Source organism: Equus przewalskii, chromosome 31 (genome assembly GCF_037783145.1).
Source record: "Equus przewalskii isolate Varuska chromosome 31, EquPr2, whole genome shotgun sequence".
In the NCBI taxonomy this organism is placed as follows: domain Eukaryota; kingdom Metazoa; phylum Chordata; class Mammalia; order Perissodactyla; family Equidae; genus Equus; species Equus przewalskii.
This window is the reverse complement of record NC_091861.1, coordinates 2,656,600-2,679,424: the sequence shown is the minus strand read 5'-3', so window position 1 is coordinate 2,679,424 and position 22,825 is coordinate 2,656,600. Positions and strand designations below refer to the sequence as shown.

Genomic DNA, 22,825 nt, shown 5'->3' with positions numbered 1-22,825 from the left:
AGGACATTTCATTCAGAAATCATTTATATCATTCAGTCAGTTTTCTAAAAGCTGTTTTTGTACTTCGCACATTTCTTTTTCGTCTTCACTCAAATACGACAGAGTCGAGAGGATAACCTCTATAATGGAAAGTTTGACTCCACTATTAAGAAAAGTTGGCTCTGGGTCCTAAGGGCAAATTATGACACGCATTAACCAAATAAATGCCTCAGCAGGCAGGTATGGAATTAGAACTGTAAACATGCAGGTCGTGAAAGCAGAAGACTGAGGCGTGCCATCAACAGATAGCATGATGTGAATGGTGCCCCTCGAAGTTGTCCAATACAGCCATGCTGTTTAGAGAGCCTGTGGTATGCAAAGATGAAACATGATTTGCCCTTGAAAGCCTTGCATTCTAACAGAAGCTAAGTGACATGTGATCAACAACGGCACATACATCTAAATGTAATGATGTCCATGTACTACGGGTGAAGGTAGACTAAAACAATGAGCTTGAACTTGAGGAGTGGAGGACCAGAATACTAAAGAGTGTAAAATGCACACAAGTAAAATCATCACATACATAGAGGATGCAGCTTACCTGACATGCTGATGGATGACTGTGGTTGAGATCCCAATGGGAAGACACTATGTCAACAGACTTTGTGGCCATGTTGAGTAAATTCATCCAGCCTTGGAAAAGTGATAAGTGAAATGGTGCATTTTCTGAATAGTTAAGGCCTTCAGGAATATTTTCCACCAGGGCAATTCTTAGAAAAGATTTTGAAAAACAAACAAAATCTAGTCAAATTCGAAGCCATAGATCTTTATACATGCATACAAAGACATCTGAAAAATACTCTACTCTTTCTGAATGGATACAGGCCTCATAATTTACATCTTCCATCAAAGGCCTCTGACTTTTCCTCTGTGCTACTCTACTGTGTTCTGAGCATTTACACTGTCTCTCCCCCCTTAGCACTCATAGTTCACAAAATCATGGTATGTGTCCCTATTGTCCAGTTTCAAATTAGCCTTGAAAAAAAAATTCAGTCTCCCACATAAGCGTCTTCTTCTAGTAATATATTCCCTTTTTCCCTATAGCAATGCAATTCCTACATAAGATACTACCCCTGTGAGCTATTTGAGACCATAAATTCAGTTTTGCATATCTCCAGTTTCTAGCACAGTGTTGGGCATATATTAGAACTAGTTTAGAAACCAAAATATTATTAGTTTTATTACTATCAGAAAATGAAAATAATAAATGCTACTATTATTGCTTAACACCTCTGCTGATGCTTCCCAGCCTAAGGGATAAAATGATACTGAGAAGAAAATTTAAAAACCTGCCTGGTGCAGGGCTTTTTTAAAGCTGGAGATAAGGAATGTATACAATAATAGTAGTAATTAAGGCTAAATAAACTATAATTAGCAATATCCTAATAAATGCTTTCTCTTTTTATGCTTCCTTACATATAGACAACATTTCACTGTCCCTGGCTCTCCTTGGTGTTGCAGCTCAGGCTGTGTGGTTTTCACTTCTGAGTTAGCCAGGTAACACATAACGTTTTAATAAAGGAATAAACAATTTTTTCTAGTTTAACAAATGTAAATTCTCCTGCAACTCTGGATGGGAAACTCCAAACTCCTATGGAGACACCTGTAAGTGCTTCCAGAACAGAGATCTGTTTTATTCATAGCTGTGCATCCCCAATGCCCAATGCATAATTAGGACTCAAGAAATACTTATCGGATGAATTCCAGCTTCCAACAGGGAATCCAGTACTTCTCAATAAAACTGTTAACTGTTTCCCTTAATGAGACTCATTCCATTCACCCAGTTTTAGAAACAAAAACAATACTTTTAGTAAAATGTCCTTGTATATTTGATGAACATTATAGTGAAAGGGAACAAAATCTGCCACCCCAAAATGTGTCTCTTTAACGAGGATTATTTTAGACCAATTATTTTTAAGAAACAACAGACTCAGAAAGTTTTTCTTGTTACTACCTCCTTAACTGCCTAAAAGAATTTAGATAAATGACCTATAACAGGAACAGAGTAATCACCAGGGATCTCTACCAAGAATATGGGCTAAGTGTGGTGGGGGAGACTCAGCAAGGCCTAGAGATCAGAGTCCTCTCCATATCCCATTATCTCTGCAAGGCATGGAAACAGTTGTTTACCAAACATCTGCTTTTCAATCTCATTGTGAATTGCCTTCCTCTCCTTTGAAGCCCAAACCACTACCCCCAACATTCTCTTTTGTCTTTAGCTGAAGATGGTATTTAATGTAAGGGCTTTGGCCATTTTGGCAAGCTGCTTGGTTTTCTTGGGTTTCTCCCATTTATACATGTTATTAAATTTTGTTTGATTTCTCCTGTTATTCTGTCTCGTGTCAATTTAATTCTTACACCAGTCAGAAGAACCTAGAAGGGGACAGGAAAATTTCTTCCTCCCCTACAATAGCCAGAATGGGGTTTGGGTATATGACCCAGAGACATTCACAATTTTGGGATCCCATTACCCACCCCCCCCCCCCCACAATCAGCAACCTAATTTAGCATTTGTTGAGCTTTTATAAGCATAGCAAAAGCAAATCATTGTATGCAACAGAAATAACGATGACCAATCTCTCTAGTCCTCTGGAATTTATAATCTAGTGAAAGAGCCTGTCCCATACATAATGATTCAAAGAAAAGGTAGACTCTAAGAAATGGTGAAACAAGAGTAAGAAATTTACTTAGATGGATAATGCATCATCTAAAGTACCATTGGAGCGCGGGCAGGAAGGAAAAATTAATTCTGGTTGGGAATATCTGGAACTTGAGGACGTGGGACTTAAAATGAGTCTTCAAAGATGGACCTTTTATGGGAGAGCTGGAAGAGAAAGATATTCTAGGTAGAAGGAAAAGCTCATAAAATATAGTGTATTTGGATATTTGTGAGTTGGTGAGCCAAGGGGAGTGGTAGGTAGGAGAATGAGGGCAGGAGCTTGCAGGGGTGAAGAAGACAGGTGGCATCTGTAGGGATCACATTGTAGAAATTGTGAACCATGAAAAGGACTTTGGACTTAATTTTATGCATTTGGGAGCTCCCAAGTGTGTTTTCTGGGGCCAACTCTGACAGCACACCTGTATACGACCAGAATGGAGAAAAAGGAGACCAGAAGATTACAAGCCAGTAGAGTAGATGCCGTTGCAAAACCTCAGGAAAGAAAAACAGGAAGTTTGAATCAGGTCAATGGGAACAAAAGGAGGCATGCATGTAATGGAGACTCTAGAAACCAAGTCTTAAAAGATTTCATGTTTGATGGGTGTGAGGAACAGGTAAAGGAGAAACAGGAGTCAATGATAGTCTGAGATTTTCTTGCAAGGCCACAGTATCTTCTCTTACTTGGGCTACCATAACCACCTCCAGTGGTCTCCTTACATGGATTTCTGCCCCTCTCCAAACCGTTTTCCACACTATAATTGGGTTAATCATTTAAAAACATAAATCTAAATATTTTAAAATATAAAGATTTATATTTATAAAGACTTAAAAATATAAATCTCTGCTGCCTGATTAAAACTGCCCCACTGTCCTTAGGATGATGTCACCTTCTAACCCCCAACAGCGTTGATAAGTGTTTACCAATCTGCCCTGCCTCTTTGCAGCCTCACTGGACTCAAAAGCCCTCTTTGAATTTTACACCAAAGCCACAGCAGACGTCTTTTCCTCCTTCCCTGCTAGTTTCCCTAGACTTTGGCTTTTCATAGTTTTTTTTACCCAATCCCAATTCCTACACTGCTTGTTAGGCTATCTTGCAATTAACCTTCAAAGTCCTAACTTAAACATCACTTCTTCTGATAGGCTTTGCTATGCCCCCAAACTGGGCTCGATCCTCCTTATTATCAATTCCCACAGTGACCTGTTCCTCCTCTTTCAACCTACTCATCACTCTTGAACAAGGTTGACTTTCCTTGACAGACTGCAGGGTGTATGAAGGCAGGGACCTGCTCTACTGGTTAAGTATTGTTGCCCCAATCCCTAACATATTGCTCAGGCCACAGTAAATGTTCAAAGAACATCTGCTGAGTTTCATTAAAATCTGAACAGCTGGGAAGATGGAGGGAGGTGGGGTCCATTACAACTGACAAGGAATACAGGGAAAGGAGGTAGACTGGGGATTGGGAGAGATTATCAAGGGGAAAAGAAGAAGAGAAAACTTGCCCAAAGGCTAATGTAGGGGAAATGCCTACATTTTTCTGGTTGGTAGAGTGTGAAACAGCGAAGAAGATTCAGAAAGGATCCTTAGATAGGCAGGAAGACAAGAGAGGTCAAGTCCAGCAGAAGGCGGTGTTCAAGAAGCCAAGGTTCTCCAGAGAGGTCCAAAAGGCGGAGAGAGGGGATTTTTTTTTTATCTACTTCAAAATCGTTGAAGGCAACAGACAGAGGCTGAAGTTGGCTATTTTAATTCCATCCACATTTAAAGCCCAATTATCTATGTTAACAGAAACTAGACATAGCATGAAGAAATGACCCCAGATAATCAGCGGTTTCAGCCTCCCTTACAACTAATGAATATATTTAAAAATCAAACAAAAAAGGATTTCCCCCAACAAACAAAATCAAAACACAACAGCTGCTAACAAACAGAAGAACCGACTAGTTTCAATTTGACTTCAATATAAGCGACATGCTGAGAAAGAAAAGAGGAGACTCAAGCAGCCCAGATAAGCCAAGTGTGAAATAAGGGATGTAGAGTAACTGCACAATGGTAGATGGCTCCGCATCTTGTCTTTCTTCACACCATCCCCTGTGGCTTCCCACAGGCACACAAATAAGGATTCCCAGTCTCTTTCAGAAATCTTTAGACCAGGTGTTCTTAACTCTGGATCCATGGATGGAATTCAGGGGGATCTATGAGCTTGATCTTTATTCTCCCTCATTTTTTCTTTCTTTCTTTCTTTTTTTTTTTTGAGGAAGATTAGCCCTGAGCTAACTGCTGCCAATCCTCCTCTTTTTGCTGCAGAAGCCTGGCCCTGAGCTAACATCTGTGCCCATCTTCCTCTACTTTATACGTGGGACGCCTACCACAGCGTGGCTTTTGCCAAGCGGTGACATGTCTGCACCCGGGATCCGAACCAGCGAACCCCGGGCCACCGAGAAGCGGAACATGAGAACTTCACCACTGTGCCATTGGACTGGCCCCTATTCTCCCTCACCTTTAACTGAAATTTAACATTCCCTTCAGTTATAGGCAAAGAGCCACAGGAATATTAAAAGAACTTGTGATTCCGTCACCTTTAAGAATTTTCATACTATGGTAGTTATTGCTGACATTTCCAAGTATTCATCACCGCTATGAAATGACGGTAGTCAGCAGATCTTGTTATTTCATGAATAGGTAATGCAGAATACACATTACTATATCACAAATTTGGTTTTTCAAAAATATGTTTGATAACCTATTTCAACATTATAGGTTTCCTTTGCAATCCTATGTATTTCAATTTATACCTTTAAAAACATTGTTCAAGGAAGGAGGCCAGAGGCTTCATCAGACTGCCAAAGGGTCTGGGGCACAAAAAGGTTGAGAAGTACTCATCAAATGGTTAATGCATCATCTATTCCTTTTTTTTCTGCTTCACATACATTTTTATAAGTTTTTTTTCCCATTATTGAAATCTTAGAAGTATAAGGTTATCAAGAGAGATTTTCAAGAGAAGAGAATTGGGTCAAAGCCAAATATGGGAAACACCTACAATCACTTCTGGTTGATCGAGAAAGTAGGGCAGGTGAAGACGGGGAAGAAAGCACTGGAAAGACTGGAAGAGAAGGAGAGGCAAATTCTCTGGAAGCCAAGGAAGACCAAATTCACTATTATCATTTGATTTTTACTAAATATCAAAGTAAATTATGAATTTATACTAAAAATAAAAATAGAGACAACACCCAAGGTCTGGGGGCCACACTTATGTTTGGGTAAGAAATTCTGGGGAAAGCCCGGAACAATGACCCTACCGGCCTCTTCACTCTCCCTCTCTCTCATTTCACCTGGAGCTCTTGACTGCTCTTTCTGTGACACAGCACTTGTTTCCTACGCTGTGCTAGAAAAGGCTTCGAGTGAAATGACTTATTTCTGTGACCTATCATTTTATTTCATTTAACAACCAACAGCTGGCTGCTCTCCAGGGGCCCGAACTAATTAGCATACATGCAGAACTCACTGCCAGGAGATATCCGCCCTTGCTATACTCTTCCTTCTCAAGCAAGGAAAGAAGTAGGCAGATCTCATTAAAATTCACCTTTGGGCCAATCCCTGGAGTGCCCCCTCACCATCTCTAAAAGAACTGTGCCCAAAGGCTGTAGCACTATTTCTGACACCAAATAACAAGGGGAAAAGCTGAATATACAGGGACACAATGCAGCAAAAATCTTTTTATGCTTCTTTTCACAATACTTTGAGATAAACTACAAATGACTTGAACTGTGAGGCCAGGGAACTTAGATGGAATAAATATAAGAAAAAGCATTTTCATTGTTAATAGATTTTAAAATAGAATTCTAGCTGTTCTTAACAGTATGTATTTATTCTCCAAACTTAATGTGATCATCAAATTTTCTCTTTCCATCCAGGAACATAATTTTACCTTTTCAAAGAAATATCTGTAGTTCCCCTCAAGAAGCTACTACAAAATGTAGTCCTTTCATTTGCTAGCTTTAAAATACAGTGTGTGTGTGTGTGTGTGTGTGTGTGTTTGTGTATTTTGGTAAACACAAGAATCTTTAAAAAATATTATATTTTCACATTTGATCTTGGTAAAATTGTAGAGCGTGTTTAAGAGGAAAGGATTTGGAATAAGGTAGACAAAATCCAGCTCTGCCAGTTATTAGTGGTGTAACCTTGGGCAAACGACTAACCTCTTTAAATCTGTTTCCATTTATGAGAAAAAATTACTACAAAGATTAGAGGAGATAATCTATGTGAAGTGCTTTGCTCAGTGCTAGCTTCATAGTAAGCACTAAATAAAAGATCCTTTTTAAAGTAACTTACAGTCTGGAAACATAATTAAAAGTCTCCAAGTTCCCAAACCAATATAGCCCAGTCATTGAAAAGATTCTACACGCATAGGCTAAAAGCAGTCTTATAAGTTGAGACGTACATCACATTTTCAGAGTGAATGTGAGCTTTCTTTCATTGCCAGCTGCAATGGATAGGTTATTAGGACTTGACCTACACAGGTGCTTTGCAGTCAATTCATTGATTTTCATTTCTTGGATCGTGGCTATCTGATGGCATCAATCAATGAAGCTGAACAGATGGCCTCAGCTCACCAATACAATTAGATTTGCACTCGAAATAAAATGATGCAGATTTTGCACCCTTATTATGGGTCAACTGGCTGTAGTTAAAGCCCAGGGTTGTCAAGGCGAATGTTAACATCCCCAAAGAGATACTGGAGTCTGTGACACTGAAGCAGAAGATGACTTGCGACCCATGTGGCTGATTCACTGGCCACCTGTGGAAATGAAAATAGTTGATGCAGACCCATGTGAGTTTGCTTTAATTCAGCTGAGATATGTTTCATTTTTCCCAAGAATTTGGGTCATGGACAGTTTACTTGTGAAGGATAGCAGAAAAGACACCAACAAGGCCCGGCTGGCTAACCTCATAATTCTTCATCTGGCATAGGGAGGAACACTGTTGAATATTAAAGTAATTAGGGATTTGTTTAACAATTTTTTTGCCAACTTTTTATTTTGAAAAATTTCAAATCCACGGAAAAGTTTCAAGAAGAGTACAGTGAATAAATATACTCACTGCAATAAGGAATATGATGTATGTGCACACACACGTACACACAGTTTATAGTAAGCCATCTGAGAGTAAATGATAGACATGATGCCAGCTTATCTCTGCATCTTCAGCATGCATTACTAAGAAAGAGGCCATGTTTCTAAATAACTGAAATGCAATTATCATACGGTAAACTTAACAGTAACATAGTCCCATTATCTAATATTCAATTTCCCCAGTTGTCCCAATAATGTTCTTTATCCTAGGTTTTCCTTTTTAGGATCCAAGAGCCAATCAATGTTCACTCACTGTACTTAGTTGTCACGGCTCTTCAGTCTAAGAGAATTCCCTAGCCTTCTCTTGTTCTGTTTGTGTTCCATGATGTTGATATTTTAGAAGAGCCCAGGCCGGTTGTTTTACTGAATATTCCAGGATTTGATTTGCTTGCCTGTTGCCTCATCACTTGATTTAGGTTAAATATTTTTGGCAGAAACACTACCTACAGAGGTAATGTGTCCTTCAAAGTGCACTGCACGAGGAGGCACGTGATACTGCGTCGTCCCACTACTAAGTTTGGTCATTAGTTAAGAGGCTGTCTGCCAGATTTCTCCATCAGTGCCTTTCTTCCCTCTATAATCAACAAATATCTTGCGCGGAGGTGCCTGCAGATGGCATAAATGTCCTATTCCCCAACATTCCACCCACGGATTCGGCATCCACCCATTTCTGATTCTTAACTGAATCTATTTTTACTATACTTGTTGATAATTTTCTATCATTTCTTCTATATTTGTTAGTTGGTATTCTTCTGTAAGGAAAATCTCTTCCTTCTCTCATTGCCCCTTTTTGTTTTTGTAATTTTATTTTATTAGCATGGACTCATGAACTCACTTTTTTAATTGTGTTATAATCTATTACTGTCCTTATTCATTGTCATGCTCAAATTGTTGCATACACTGCCAGTGGGGCCCGTAAGTATCTCCTGTGCCCTTGTGACGCGTTTCTTTCAGTTTTTGAATACTTCGTTTTTTGTTACCAGATGCTTCATTTGCATTAACTTTTAAATCAACTTTCAAAGACAACAGTTACAAAGGACGTGATGGTGAGTTTGAATTGGCAATAGCAGGTTCCCGTTTCTATTAATCTAGAAAGTCAGACTAAAGCCTCATTAATTCCAGGTCTATAATTGTATTAAGAGAAAAACAACTATGGTTTTCTTTTTGGAGACAGGCAGCTTAGCAGGAGAGGAAGTATTATAATTGTAGCTATTTTTCTTTGTTTGCTTATTACAGTTTAAAAGTACTTTCACAGGCAGATTATGCGTCATCCTCAACAAGCAACCCTGTGAGACCAGTATGATCTCAATTTAGGAGATGAAGAGAGTGAGGTTCCCAGGGGCTGGTGTCATCTAGCAAGACAGAATGCTAAAGAGCTGGATTTAAACCCAGGTTTGTCTGAGCCCATGTGCATTTCACACTAGATTGTGTCCAGGGCTTATCCTAGAAGGTGTGTCACAAGCACCCTTTGGGTCTATGGAGGGAAAGGGAGAGTACTGCTGGAGAGCAGAGGATGCTGCCCGAGAGGAAGAGCTCAGCTTGGGTAGAGATCCCAATCTTGTCCAGAGAGGAAGGGATGGTGTGAGTGGCAGCTTCCCCACGTCCTCTCCTCCTTCTCCACTCCACCCTCCCAGTCCATGTTGACAAGGAAATCTGTGGTGACAGGAAGGCAAACTTTTTCTTGGCTCAATATTTCCAGATACTGGCCCAGAAAGGAAGGCTCAATCAGGAGAGAAAGAAGCCCAGAAAGGATGAAGAGAAAGGAAGAAAGAAAAAGGTGGAACTCAATGCACCTGCCTTTTGATATTTTACCAATGTAAGATATAAACAAAGAAGCAGGGACTTCACTGATGAAAAGACCCTGACGCTGTCCTTGAAGAGCTAAAATACACAGTAGGAAGACAGATGATTGAAAACACAATGGTTAAAATGCACAAGATCCAGTGGAAGAACAGATTTGCATTCAAGGCAGTTATTACCCTTAGACATCTGGCAAAACTGTAATTATACTATTATCACCACCACTTCAATTGATCAACATTTACTGAGTCCTTGCTTTGTGTCAGGCACTATGTTAAGTTGGTTTACTGACTATATTAATTTGTGTTTACAATAATTCTCAGAAGTAGGTACAGTCATTATTCCCATTTTACGGATGAGAAAACGGAGGCACAAGGAGTTTAAGTAACTTGTCCAAGGGCACACAGTTAGCGAGTGATGGAGCCCAGATTGAAGCCGCTGGTGTGGCTTCCGACTCCAGCCTTTTAATCACTATGCCCCATTGCCACTTCCAATTTTCCAAGCAAAACATCCAGGCAGAGGTACAAATGCAGTTTTCTTCCCTTGTCCTTAATATATCTTCAGTGGATGAGGTCCATAAACATCCTGGGGCATAATGTCCATGACAGTAAATGCTAGGAAGACTAGCAGAGTCCCTTTCTGTTAGGATTTATTCTATCACAGTCAGTTTTTTACAAAAGACACAGTCACTACTTAACTATATTCTTTGAATCAAAATTCAGGACATACTCTGTCCCACAATTCCGGGTCATTTATTCATCCCCATTCAGCCGATAGTTTGGAGAGTTGAATTTGTGAGGAGCTCAGTTCCAAGTGCTGAAAAGCACAGCAGGAAAGCACTGCTGTCCTGAGGCTTCCCTTCTGGGGGGTGGGGGGGGGGAGGTAATGATGGACAGGTGAAAAAGATGGAGTGTACGAGGCAAATAAACAGGACGAAGTGACAGAGACCACGGAGAGGGCTGCTTCCTCAGACTGGCAGCCAGAGATGGCCTTTCTGAGGCTGTAACACTCTCACTGAGCGGCCTGGGTCTGTTGCTCAGTCAGGGAACCATCCCACCCATCTATCCGTTGTCACACTGTGGCTCCAGGCAGCTCCTAACAACTGGGGTTTCAGACAGGATGAAACTGAAGTTACAACTCTGAGGCAAACTAGGAAATGAAGCTAATCACATTTTCTAGTTAACACAAACTTACCCAGAAAAACTTTGTTGACTGCTTCTAAAATGAATAAATACTATTTTCTAAAATTGGAATACACTGAATGGAACTTTTTTATGATTTCCATTTTGCCTCAGGACCCCCAAACACCACTTGGTAGAAGATATAGGAGGTTGGTCCAACTCTGTAGAGTTCAGGGTTTATCCCTGGATCTATTTTAAAATAAGTTCTTGACTCAAACACTTTTTGGATTCAAGTTGTCTCTTTAATTTAAAGCTTAGGGAATTTTTTAGTAATTGAAGACTTACCATCAATTGTTCCTAGTACTTGTTTTCAAAGTAAGGGACATGTAAAAGGAAAGCCATTCCAGTCCTTAATACTAGATCTTACCTACACAGCAGCTGAGCTTTGCTCTATCATTGCTCAGGGCCGGTGGTGTCATTCCATGAGAGGGAGATTACATGCAATTTTTTTCCTTTCTTTCCTCTTCTATCTTGAACCTCAGCAATTCTTAGAATTTGAGGCCACATGAATAAATCCCATTATTTGGCAAATTCTTTTTTGTCCACCATGGGCTACGTCAGATTGACGCGTACCTCACTGACACCAGTGCCCGGCAGCCAGTGAAGACGCCAACACCATGTTTGGGGTAAATTCTCTATGCCTCAATGGGACTTCTCCAAACCTTGAAAGAAAGACCTGGGAAAGACTCCTCAGAGGAACATGGCAGCTTCTTGTTTAGGGAAGTTGTGTACAGCTGACGCTACTTCTAGAACCAAAGAATGATTTTTGAAAAGCAGAGCCCATTTGGTCACAGTGGTCGTCAAACACAATCTTAGATCACGTGTTCTCTACAGGGAGCCCTGGTGGTTGCAGAGTGTAGCCACTTAGTACAGAACACAATTTTAGCTGCTACATTTCAAGTCCACCAAGGGCGGTCAGCATCATCTCACAGAACATGTGCCATTTCCAGAGGTTTAAAATAGTTCTTCTAAATGTGTCTTTCCACAGTCCAAATATGGTGTAAGTTTCTTCTGAGTTGAGATACTAAAGGGGATGAGACAATTTTGTAACGACTTTTGTGGGGAAAGGGCTGCAGAGGGACAAGAGTCACAGCAGGAGACTGATTAGAAGACCCTTGAAGAGTCCAGCAGGGCTTAGGTAAAAGATGGTCACTGAAACCTACTAATCTATTTTTTTTTTTTTGGTGATAGCGCAAAGTCTTTTCTATTTGTGAAATTTTCTGAAAATGATATGTTATTTCAAATACTACAAACTAGAAGTGATTCTGATTCCATCTTTGAATATTTACAACATTTTAAATTGAAGATATCTCTACACAGAATTTGCTCTTCTCTAAGTCAAAGAAAACAACATTTAAAATTCAAAAATGTTCCAAAAACAAACAAACTCACTCACTATGCAACAAAAAGAAAACCCCACTCATATACCAAGGGAAACAGAAGTTTATTAAAACATACACACAAATATTGATGCACACAAACATTTTTTTAAGGTACAGACTGAAAACAGGAAGTCCATGTAATGCTTAACTCATCCCATGAAACCCTTTATATGACATCCACACGCCCACTGCCTGGTCAGGAAATGGCATTTTCCATTAATTTTTGATAGAGAAATCACACTAAGCTTCCCAGAGGAGGAATCAAGGAGTAAAGAGATGTGGCTAAGCTGCCATTTGCTCTTTTTTCATGATCAATTTGTAGGGTGAAGTTTCGTTCAGTGGTTTATTCATTCCTGGTGAGAGACTTAAAATGTCACTGAAAAGGACACTCAGGTGCTAATGGTGCATGTGATTTGGACACAGAGTATTAAGCCAAATCCTCCTATGTTTTGACTATTTTAGCAGCCTGCAGCATCACGTGGAGCTGAATGAACTTCTAGTTTGTATAACTGATCTCTATCTGTCAAAAGGACACTGCCACTCAACTTAGAAAAAGGTGAAATTAGGAAATGGGCAAAATCATGAACGTTAGGAACTGTTCCTGGAAAAATGCACATGAATACCCACATATCCATTGTGAATAACAGAAAAAATATATATTGGTCTCTGCCCCCGGCTCCTGACACAGGGCTCCTGAAACCCTTGCAATTTCCTGGGTGATAGGATTGTCTTTTGTTCTATGAGGTGACTCTAGATGGGCTGCTGGGTGGGCTCCTGGATGGAGGCTGGTCATCAGAAACACTAACCCATGATTAGAAGCTTGCAATTTTCAGCCCTGTATCCCACTGAGAAGGAAGAGGACTGAAAATGAAGTTAATGATCAACCAGGTCACTGTGATGAAGAATCCACAAAAATTCCAATAGTGTGGGGTTTGGAGAGCTTCCAGGTGGGTGAACACGTCCAGGTATCATGGGGGTGACCCAAACCAACTCCAAGGGGACAGAAGCTCCTGAGCTCGGGACCCTCCCAGACCTCACCCTGTGTGTCTCTTCACCTGGAAGTTTATCTGCATCCTTTATGAAATCCTTTATTCAACTAGTAAACGTAAGTGTTTCCCTGAGTTTGTGAGCTGCTTTAGCAAATAATGGAATCCCAGGGGGGGAGGTCACGGGAACCTCCAATTTTTAGCCAAGTCAGAGAGAAGGGGTGGGGAACCTGGGGACCTACTGCTTGCGATTGGCACCTGAAGTGGGAGCAGACTGTGGGACTGAGCCCTTCCCCTGTGGGGGCTGATGCTATCTCCAGGTAGACATTGTTAGAACTGAGTTAAATTGTAGGGCACTCATCTGGTGTCACACAGAATTACTTGGTGTGGGGCAAACCCCCACACATCTGGTGTCCAGAAGTGTCAGAAGTTAAGTGTTCTGTGTGAGTAGTAAAGGAGACATACAGGAGGGAGAGAGGTTTTTTTTTTCCCCCCTAACACATTCATATATTGAAAAATGGCAAAAATGATGATGATGATAGTAATACCTTCCATTTAATGAGTATGCTCATGTACCAAGTACTTTGCAGACATGATCACATTACCTTGTGACACAAGTATTAATGTTCCTTTTTTTTTTTTTTACATCTGTTGCCAATCTTCCTCTTGTTTTTTGCTTGAGGAAGATTATCCCTGAGCTAACATCTGTGCCAGCCTTTCTCCACTTTCTATGTGGGTCACTGCCACAGCATGGCTGAGAGTGTGTAGGGCCACACCTGGGATCTGAACTTGTAAACCGGGGCTGCTGAAGTGGAGTGTGCCAAAATTAACCATTATGTCATGGGGCCAGGCCCTTAGTGTTCCCATTTTTACAATGAGGCATGGGGAAATAGTGTAATGTAGGAGGCCCAAAGTGTTCTATCTGGTACCAAAGTCTGCCCCCCTCGACATGTCCCCTTCGGAAGCCTCCCCGTCGTGTGCGCAGTGTGTGCATATGACTGTGCAAGGACAACAGTGCCAAAACCAGCCCTGCTGCGGACGGCAAGGATAACAGCGTGAGTACTGAGACTACCAACCAGTGGCAAGCCTGGCTTCCCCTTCCTTCTCCTTTTGCTATATAATAAAACACACTTATTACCTCTACCAATAATCGTCTATACTCCGTTAACACATTGATGGATTTCTAATCCTGAAAGGACTGCATTAATTAGCCAAATCTAGCTTCAATTTTCTCCAGCAGCTGTTATCAATCCTTTAAAAGAGTGTTCACTGCTCCAAGGGGTATAATTTCTCTCCCTGAACTCTTGATGGATTTAGATACATTTTAAAACATATGAACTGTATCATAAAGTATGCTAGAGTTCTCAGGTATTATAGACACAAGAAAAATGAACATCGAAGTGCTTTCTATGAAGCTTCTTATAAATATGTAAATATTTTAAATAATGAGCAATAAACCTTTCATTCCTATTCACATTGTAATTAACTTTTTAATTTAAGTAGCAGCCTGGAAGCTATAAATTTGGGCTCCTGACTCCCTTCCAATCACCCTCTAATTTATATTTGCTTTCGTTACAACGAGTCTATGAGGAACGTCAATCTCGCAATTCTCTAATCTTGGAAGTTTAAAAATTCACAAGATACAATTAGAATCTGCGTAGGAGACATTAGGATTTAGTAAAAGGAACGCTGAACCAGCGTCACAGGAACTTGGTTCTCGGCCAGAGTCTGTCTCCTCCTCACATTATTTCTTTGGAAACAACTTTACTCACCTAGAAAACGATGAGCATCCCAGAGACACTCTTTCAGGTCTCTTCCAGAGTTAAGATTCTAAATTATACATTTTACATTTTTAAACTCAAGAAGCTATTTAAACTCATTAAAAATACAAGTTGCATATATGTGTATATAGATATTATTATATATCATAGAAAGAATTTGCTGATATAACGAACAACAGGCAAATGTGAGCACGATGCTTCCAGTTTAAAATGTTTCAAATGAGAAAAAAAATTCTAAACATCTTAATGTTTTCAAACTATTTACTGGGAGTCACTTATGTAATCAGTCATTTTTAGGTATTTAAAATCTTTTAACATACTCCTTAATCTTTATCCTAGAGGGAAACAGTAATAGCCTCATCACTCAAGTTTAGAAACGTAAAAGAATGGCTCTCATCCCCTCTGGCTTACCCCTGACCACTACTCCCCAGGCTAGAACACCGTGTGCCCTCTTCTGCATTTGTTATTTGGGGATTTGGAGAGTCGGGGCAAGGTAGGGGGAGGGAAGGAAGAAATGAGAAGGAAAGGGAAGGAATTAAATTATGGACTAAGGCAAAAATAGAAAAGGGAGAATCTTAGGAGCAATCAAGGAAACAATGGTATTTCCATGAAACAGGAGGACAACATTTAGCAAATGCAACCTTGAACTGAGAGAAAGGATACACAACAAGTAGAGGCTACAGAGAGCATGTCGACTGTTTTTCTATCACTCAAACTTTATTACAGGAAATACTTCCTCCTCCTAACTTTTTGCCCTCCATGGTTCTCTAATTGGAATTCAATCTGTCATTTCTGGTCAAGTTTAAGGAAGAAAATGGAAATTTCCAAGACTTTCATTATTGTTCAATATGGAGATTTTGAGCAAGGTCTTGTCTGAGTGGAATAAATAATTTATTAGTTTTCTTTATTCTTGGGGTATGGAAAGATAGTTTACCTGTGGAAGGTCAAAGAGAACGTCTTGTCATAACAAAAGGCAAGATGTACCATGCAAAATTTGAATCAGGGCAACAGCACACCCAATAGTTCTTTTATTGTCCTCACTTGAATGCCAATGCTTACTTGGTCATAGGACTGATTTTCTTCAGCAAAAAGTCACCCTCAGCAGGGGCTCTAAACCGAAAGCATTCTCTGTGGCTGGGACATAAGAGCGGCAACTGTAGAGGATGTTGTCAGGTATGAGAGACTCCAGTGCAGGCAGCGTTTCAGCCTGGTCTCACGCTCCCTAAACACACCTGCTGTGAGCAGACAGTCCGTGATTTTGATGCCTGTCTCACTCTGATTCTTCTACTAGTGGTGGACAGACATATGGGACTCCTGTCTCTTGGATATCTTCCCAGAGAGACCAAAGAGCCTTTTTCACTTCTCTTTCAGCATACCAAATAGTCCTGAATTTAGTGGGTAGTAACAGTATCTCTTAAAAAAAAATTTTGTTACACCTGTTCCTTAGCCTCCCTCATAACACAAACAATAATGACTGGGTCTCTAGAAGGACAAAAGATTTCCTTTTTCCGATTCATATGAATAAATGTGGTCAGAACACTTAGCTTCTGTGCACCAAGACAAGGAGAAGCAGGAGAATAGCATCTTAGCATCAAGTGAAGAGCAATGTGCAACTGAAATATAAAGCATCAAGAAAATACCAAAAATCCACGCTGCAGGTATAACCCTCTAATGGTTGGTAAGGGAAGAGACTGTGAGATTTGCTACTTCAATCCTTAGTTTCATAGGGAAGAAATCAAAGCAGAGAGAGATCTCATTACTTTTCAAGGTAGCAGAGCCAGCCAGGGCAGAGCTGGGGCTGGTTTGAACTCAGGCTTCCAGAACCAGCACCAGTGCTCTTTATTCACCAAACAGATCCATAATCTTTCATGTGAAACTGCTAGGGCCACATGTGTTTATTATAAACAAATTAAAGACACTCATATCTTTACAGTGAACACATGAATATTCACCCTAAGCAGCATAAAGACCCTAAGCAGCCAACTGCTAGTTTACATAAGATTTAGTTACCACAAATTATTAAGGAAAATTTTATTTTGGTGTCAGAGTGTTTTAATTTTCACAATTGTAGATAATCGATTGTGGTCCTACACAACTATGCTTCCCTTACAAAAGGGAGAGGAAAAAACCCTCAAGGATTTAAAAGCAACACATCAATTACAGTACAATGGTTAAGAGCAGCTCAAACATCTAGAGGCCCAATTAGAAGAGAGACACTGAATCCCGCTCCAGCTCTGATTCAGGAGGTATGGGCTGAGGCCAGAGAGCTTTCATTTCTAATTAGTTTCTGAAGATTTATTTTGTTCCTTAGGCCTTTTCTGGATGATTCTGATGCTTGTGGTCCAGGATCCCACTTTGAGAACCACTCGTCAAGAGCATGAGCCTTACACTGATAGATCTGTGTTCAAGTCTTCCATTTCTTAGTTGAATTTTCAGGCAAATTACATAACTCCTGCTGAGAAAGTCACTGATAATCTTATTGAGGACCCCTTGTATGTGACAAGATACTTTTGTCTTGTTGCTTTCAGGATTTTCTCTGTCTTTGGCTTTCGACAGTTTGTATATAATGTGTCTTGGTGTGAGTCTCTAAGTCTATCCCACTTGCAGTTCACTGAGCATCAGGTATTTGTATATCCATTTCTTCTTTCAAATTTAGGATGTTTTCATCCATTATTTCTTCAAATAATCTCTCCGTCCCTTTCCTTCTCTCTTCTCCTGAGACTCCCATAACACACATATGGGTCCACTTGATGGTGTCCCACAAGTACCTTACATTCTGTTCACTTTTCTTCATTCTTTTTTCTTTTTGCTCCTCAGACTCAAGAATTTCAAAGGACTTGTCTTCAAGTTCACTGATTCTTTCTTCTGTTGGCTTAAGTATGCTGGTAAACCCCTCTAGTGAATTTTTCAAATCAGTTATTGTATTTTTCAGCTCCAGAACTTCCATTTGGTTCACTTTTATAATTTCTATGTCTTTGTTGATAGTCTCATTTTGTTCATATATCATTTTCCTTATTTCCTTTAGTTAGTTGAGCAAATTTAAGAGAGCTGTTTTAAAACCTTTGTCTAGTAAATCTAATGCTTATGTTTCTTCAGGGATGGTCTCTGAAGATTTATTTTGATTCTTTGAATGAACCATGTTGTCCTCTTTCTTTGTATGCTTTGTGATATTTTGTTGAAAGTTAGACATTTGAAAAAACAGCTACCTCTTCCAGTCATTGCAGACTGGCTCCAGTCAGGGGAAGACATTCATTAGTTAATCTAGTGTGGAGACTTAACATTTTCCCAGGCCTTTCCTGGACATGCATCTTCCCTGAGCCAGTGTGTATGCCCTTTTTTACTGATTCCCCTGTATAAATGGCTGATTTTAAATATCAATTTCCCTAAGAGTCTTGTCCCTGCTTCCTCCTGAGGTCTTAGTTATTCTATTGTATTCTTCAACCAATAATCTCTTGCCCTAGACATCTGTGGGTCTGTAGTCTCCTGTGGTGTTCATGAGCCATGCCTGCTGCTTCCTGTGGCCTCCTCTAGCCTGAAATCTGAGCGGTATTGCTTTTGGCTGTCTGAGCCTTCTAGTTAGGCAGCACAGAGACCAATCCCTCAGGCAGCCCCCAGAAAGGTTAGAACGTTGCAAATTCAGTCCACTCTACTCTCTCTCATTCGTGCATGGGAACTGGCAACTGAGGCACCACTTCTCCCAAACTCCTCCATGCCATTCCAAGAAGAGGGTGCGGCAAGAATGAGTTAAAGACACCACAAAATATCCCACTGTTTTGAATGTGGATTATTCGTGATTGGACATTCACTTGGTTGCTGTAGATCTTTGACTGATTTTGAGAGCTCTGATAAAATTATTTTAGCCAGCCTGTAGCTGTTTATTAATGTTCCCTTGGGACCTTCCTATGGAAACTGGAGGGCCTGGAGTCTCCTTGTCTGCCACCTTGTTGATGTCCTCATTACATAATTCCTTAAGCCTCAGTTCCTTACAGTATCTACTTCACAGGGTTGTTGAGATGATTAAATGAGATCTGTACTAAAATATTTAGCACAGAACTTTGCACACAGTAAAAGCTCAATAAATTTTCACCACTATCATTTTCATAAAAATAGCACAATTACAGAGAATGGATTAAACTCCTTATTTTCATTGCTGGGAGACTTCAGTGTGAGTGGGAGAGTGCTGACTTAATTGTGCTTTACCTAAACCCCCTCCCCCCAGCACTCACACAAATGTCAGTTGCCTAATCTATGCCCATCTTCCTCTACAGTGCTATTTTGTATCCATTATCCATAAAGGGTAGATATTACTGAAGATCTGAAGCAGATTTTTTACTCTCATGTTTTAGGTTTTTCTAAGTCATGGTTATTCACAACCTTTAAGAGAAGTTTCCATTCTCATCATGTATCTAAAGGTCTAAAGAAGTTTTGCTATTGGCAATGTGAGAAAGCTGCACATAGACATGTCTTATCTTTTTTTTTTTTTTTTTAAAGATTTTCGTTTTTCCTTTTTCTCCCAAAACCACCGGGTACATAGTTGTGTATTTTTAGTTGTGGGTCCTTCTAGTTGTGGCATGTGGGATGCCATCTCAACATGGCCTGACAAGTGGTGCCATGTCCGTACCCAGGATACGAACAGGCAAAACCCTGGGCCGCTGAAGCAGAGTGCACGAACTTAACCACTCGGCCATGGGGCCGGCCCTCATGTCTTGTCTTTAATATAGGTCTGGTCAGGCTTAATTTTAACACATTCATGCATGATAAAACAGTAGAAGAGTAAAGTCACCTTTTTCTCTTTGAAACTCTAAATGTCATACTTCTCAAATAACACATGTCTCTGATTTGGCTCCCTCATTTCCCACATTTTACCCAAATACTGAGACTAGTTCTATTTTTTTCCAACAGGTAATCAGTCTTACTTTATTTTTGCCTTTCTGCCATTTTGATGAACAGACATAATGACTTTTTTTGCAAAAGACATGAGCTGTCTTTCTAGAGAACACATTTCACTGGTCTTGTTCGGGGAAGACACCTCTAAGCCAGGGAATTGCAAAGCTATCTTTGAAGACCACCTTGAGATAATACAACCCGGGGGCAGGAGGTGACAGTGAGGGCCATAACTTAGATAACTGTCTAAGCCAGATATCAAAAGCATATTTCATAGAATTAATAATCACCTAGCATTCAAGAAGCAACGAGTAAGAGAATCAGGAACCTTAGCCTTTTGGTCTAGGCTACTGTTATTGCTCAAAGGAACCTCCCAGCTCAGAGGAGGTCAACTGACCATCCAAGAATACCCCTACCAGTGGCATGAGACCTGGTGAATTCACCACCTCAGGGACCAGCTTGTGGATTTGCAGCCCTGAAACCTCATTTGGTCAGCACACTGGAATCAGGATGCCTTCAATAGGGAACTGCACTAGCCAAGCTCAAAGAGAAACAAGTCAGATGACCTCATGTTAATCTCCTAAACCCTAAACTGAACAGGTAGTTCTGGCCAGCATATATCCTCACTGGTGACAAGCTACATGGAATCTCAGAGAGTTGACATCTTATGTAAGAACGGAGTCAGAAAAATGGAGAAGTCATTAGCCTTCAGAAGTGTCTCTCATCTAAGTTACCTTGAATTATTTCACCCTCTATGGGTACTAACTAGCCAGAGAGGCCTCTTGTTCCCTTGACAAGAACCCCTTCCCTCCTAACCAGGGCTTGTCTTTGTGCCCTTCTCTGTTTCCACTGCAGACTGACTCCCTCTCCTCGTCCTTCCTTTATTTTTCCTCCAAAAAAGATACAATTTCCTATTTGAAATTCTAATCACATAATAGCTCTGCTTTGCTGAAAATACATCCAGATCACCTTGATTGGAGTTTTGAATGTTTAGTCTAAACTATTCAGTTATGTATTTACAGACAGATCTCTTGGCTCCCTCCCACAGATGGCTCCTAATTTTGATTGTTGTACTAATTTATCTCTGATTACAAACTTTTTTCTAAGTTGAGAGAGTGATTTGTTAGCCCGTTGCATGCCAACAGATACAAAACTGCATTTTTAGTCTAAGAATTTAAGAAATCAAAACATTGACATTTCTCTGCAGAAGTGCTTCATAATTTCTGTAAATTAAATGCAAATGAATCCTGTTTCAGTCCCTTTCCACCAGGGTTATCCTGGTAAGTCACTTAACTGCTCCAAGCCTATTTCCTTGTGTGCAAAAAAGAGGAAAGAATCATCTCCTATAGGACTGACGCAAAAAGGAAATGACATAATGGGTGTAAAGTATTTAGTCAAGGGCCCAACACATAGGAATCACACAACAAAGCCCAGTTATCATTATTATTTGATCATTAAATGACTTACTGTATTTTAAGCACTTCATACACTTAAAACCAGTGCCTAGTTTGGGGGGGCAGTAAATTCCAAAGATGTCATTTTACTTTCAATATAGTTCACAGCAGAGACCTCCACCAGGGAGCCAGCTGCCTCGGGAAACAGAGTACTCCACCACTGCAGATAACCAGACATTCCTGGCTTTCGGTCAAGACTGGGAAGCAGTCTCCTGTACTGGGAAGACCTTAGACGAGATCACTTTTAAGCTTCTTCTCAACTTTAGTTTTCCTCATTCTATGACTTGTATTTATCTCTGGTTAGAAATGTTACTATTATTCTTTTTCTTTTTGGTGAGGAAGGTTGGCCCTAAGCTAAGATCTGTTGCCAATCTTCCTTTTTTTTCCCCCTCCCCAAAGCCCCAGTTCATAGTTGTATTTCCTAGTTGTAACTCATTCTAGTTCTTCTGTGTGGGACGCTGCCACAGCATGGCTTGATGAGTGGTGCATAGGTCTGTACCCAGGATACAAACCAGCGAACCCTGGGCCACTGAAGTAGAGCATGAGAATAACTTAATCACTTGGCCACATGGCTGTACCCACTACTGTTATTAACATTGCGGTAACATACAAACTTTATTTTTATAAAGAACCTATAATTGGGAAATATTCAAGAATTAGTCTAATACTTTTTCTCCAGAAAAACAGAAGGGCATCCTGCTCCTTATTTCTCTTATTCTAACAATTACAAAGAAAAGCTTAAATCAAAGTCAGCTATCTCATCTCAGAATGAACTGATTTTCTTTTAAAATTTTTATGTCTTGTTCATTTTTCAATCTCATAAAGCAAGAACCATGTTCTCCGTTAGCTCTGCTTCTGGTGATAATGTTATGAACTAGGTCAGAAGTTAGTTAAAAAAAAATAGGTCCATAGCTAAAAATCTCATTTCAAAAAAAACTTGGCCATGTTCCGTGTTCAAAATAAACTCTTCTCTATTCTGGGGGAATCATGAGATGTTTCTGAGAAAACGCCATCATGAATACTAGCCAAGAAAATGTACCATGGAGAGAAATGAGGTCCAAGAGGCTGAACACCTGACTATCATGCCCTCCCCTTGGACGGAGGACCAATGGCAAATCCCTCCCATTGTTTCTGGATGCCTCTGACCAAGGACTGTTCACGGGAGTGAGCTGCTGGGTGCCTGGTTGAGGAGAAGAAAGCTCAGCTTTTCCTGCTGCTTCTCCTGCAGCTTAGAAAGAGGGGCTTTGGAATGGAGATGTTGGAATATTCTCGAGAAGTGGCTTGCCTAGGAAGAAGAAAAACAAAAAAGGGAATAATAGTGGCACCTTTTAAGACAAAAGGATGTGCCATGGGGCTGTGAAGGAAAGTGTGAGCAATGAAAGGGTGGTACCCAGACAGGTTGGGTGTAAACGTGCTCTTCTGCCCAGATGGAAGAGAGGTTGGGGGCAAGCCACAGGCAGCATGTCTTCCACAATGCGACCTTGAGCCCCACATCTACCTTCTGGGGGAGAAGAGGTTTGCTTTGCTGTTTT

The 22,825-nt window shown here is 40.3% G+C and overlaps 1 protein-coding gene across 8 annotated transcripts in view; it reads right to left on the bottom strand.

Annotated features, from left to right (window-relative positions):
* The window catches only part of PLD5 (phospholipase D family member 5), a 352,559-nt gene that overhangs the window by 153,744 nt on the left and 175,990 nt on the right, over positions 1–22,825 (bottom strand). For all 8 annotated transcript variants that reach the window (XM_070602574.1, XM_070602575.1, XM_070602582.1 and 5 more), the window contains exon 3: positions 581–749. In XM_070602574.1, coding sequence (XP_070458675.1) covers positions 581–749 — 169 coding nt within the window. The remainder of the gene's footprint in view (positions 1–580; positions 750–22,825) is intronic.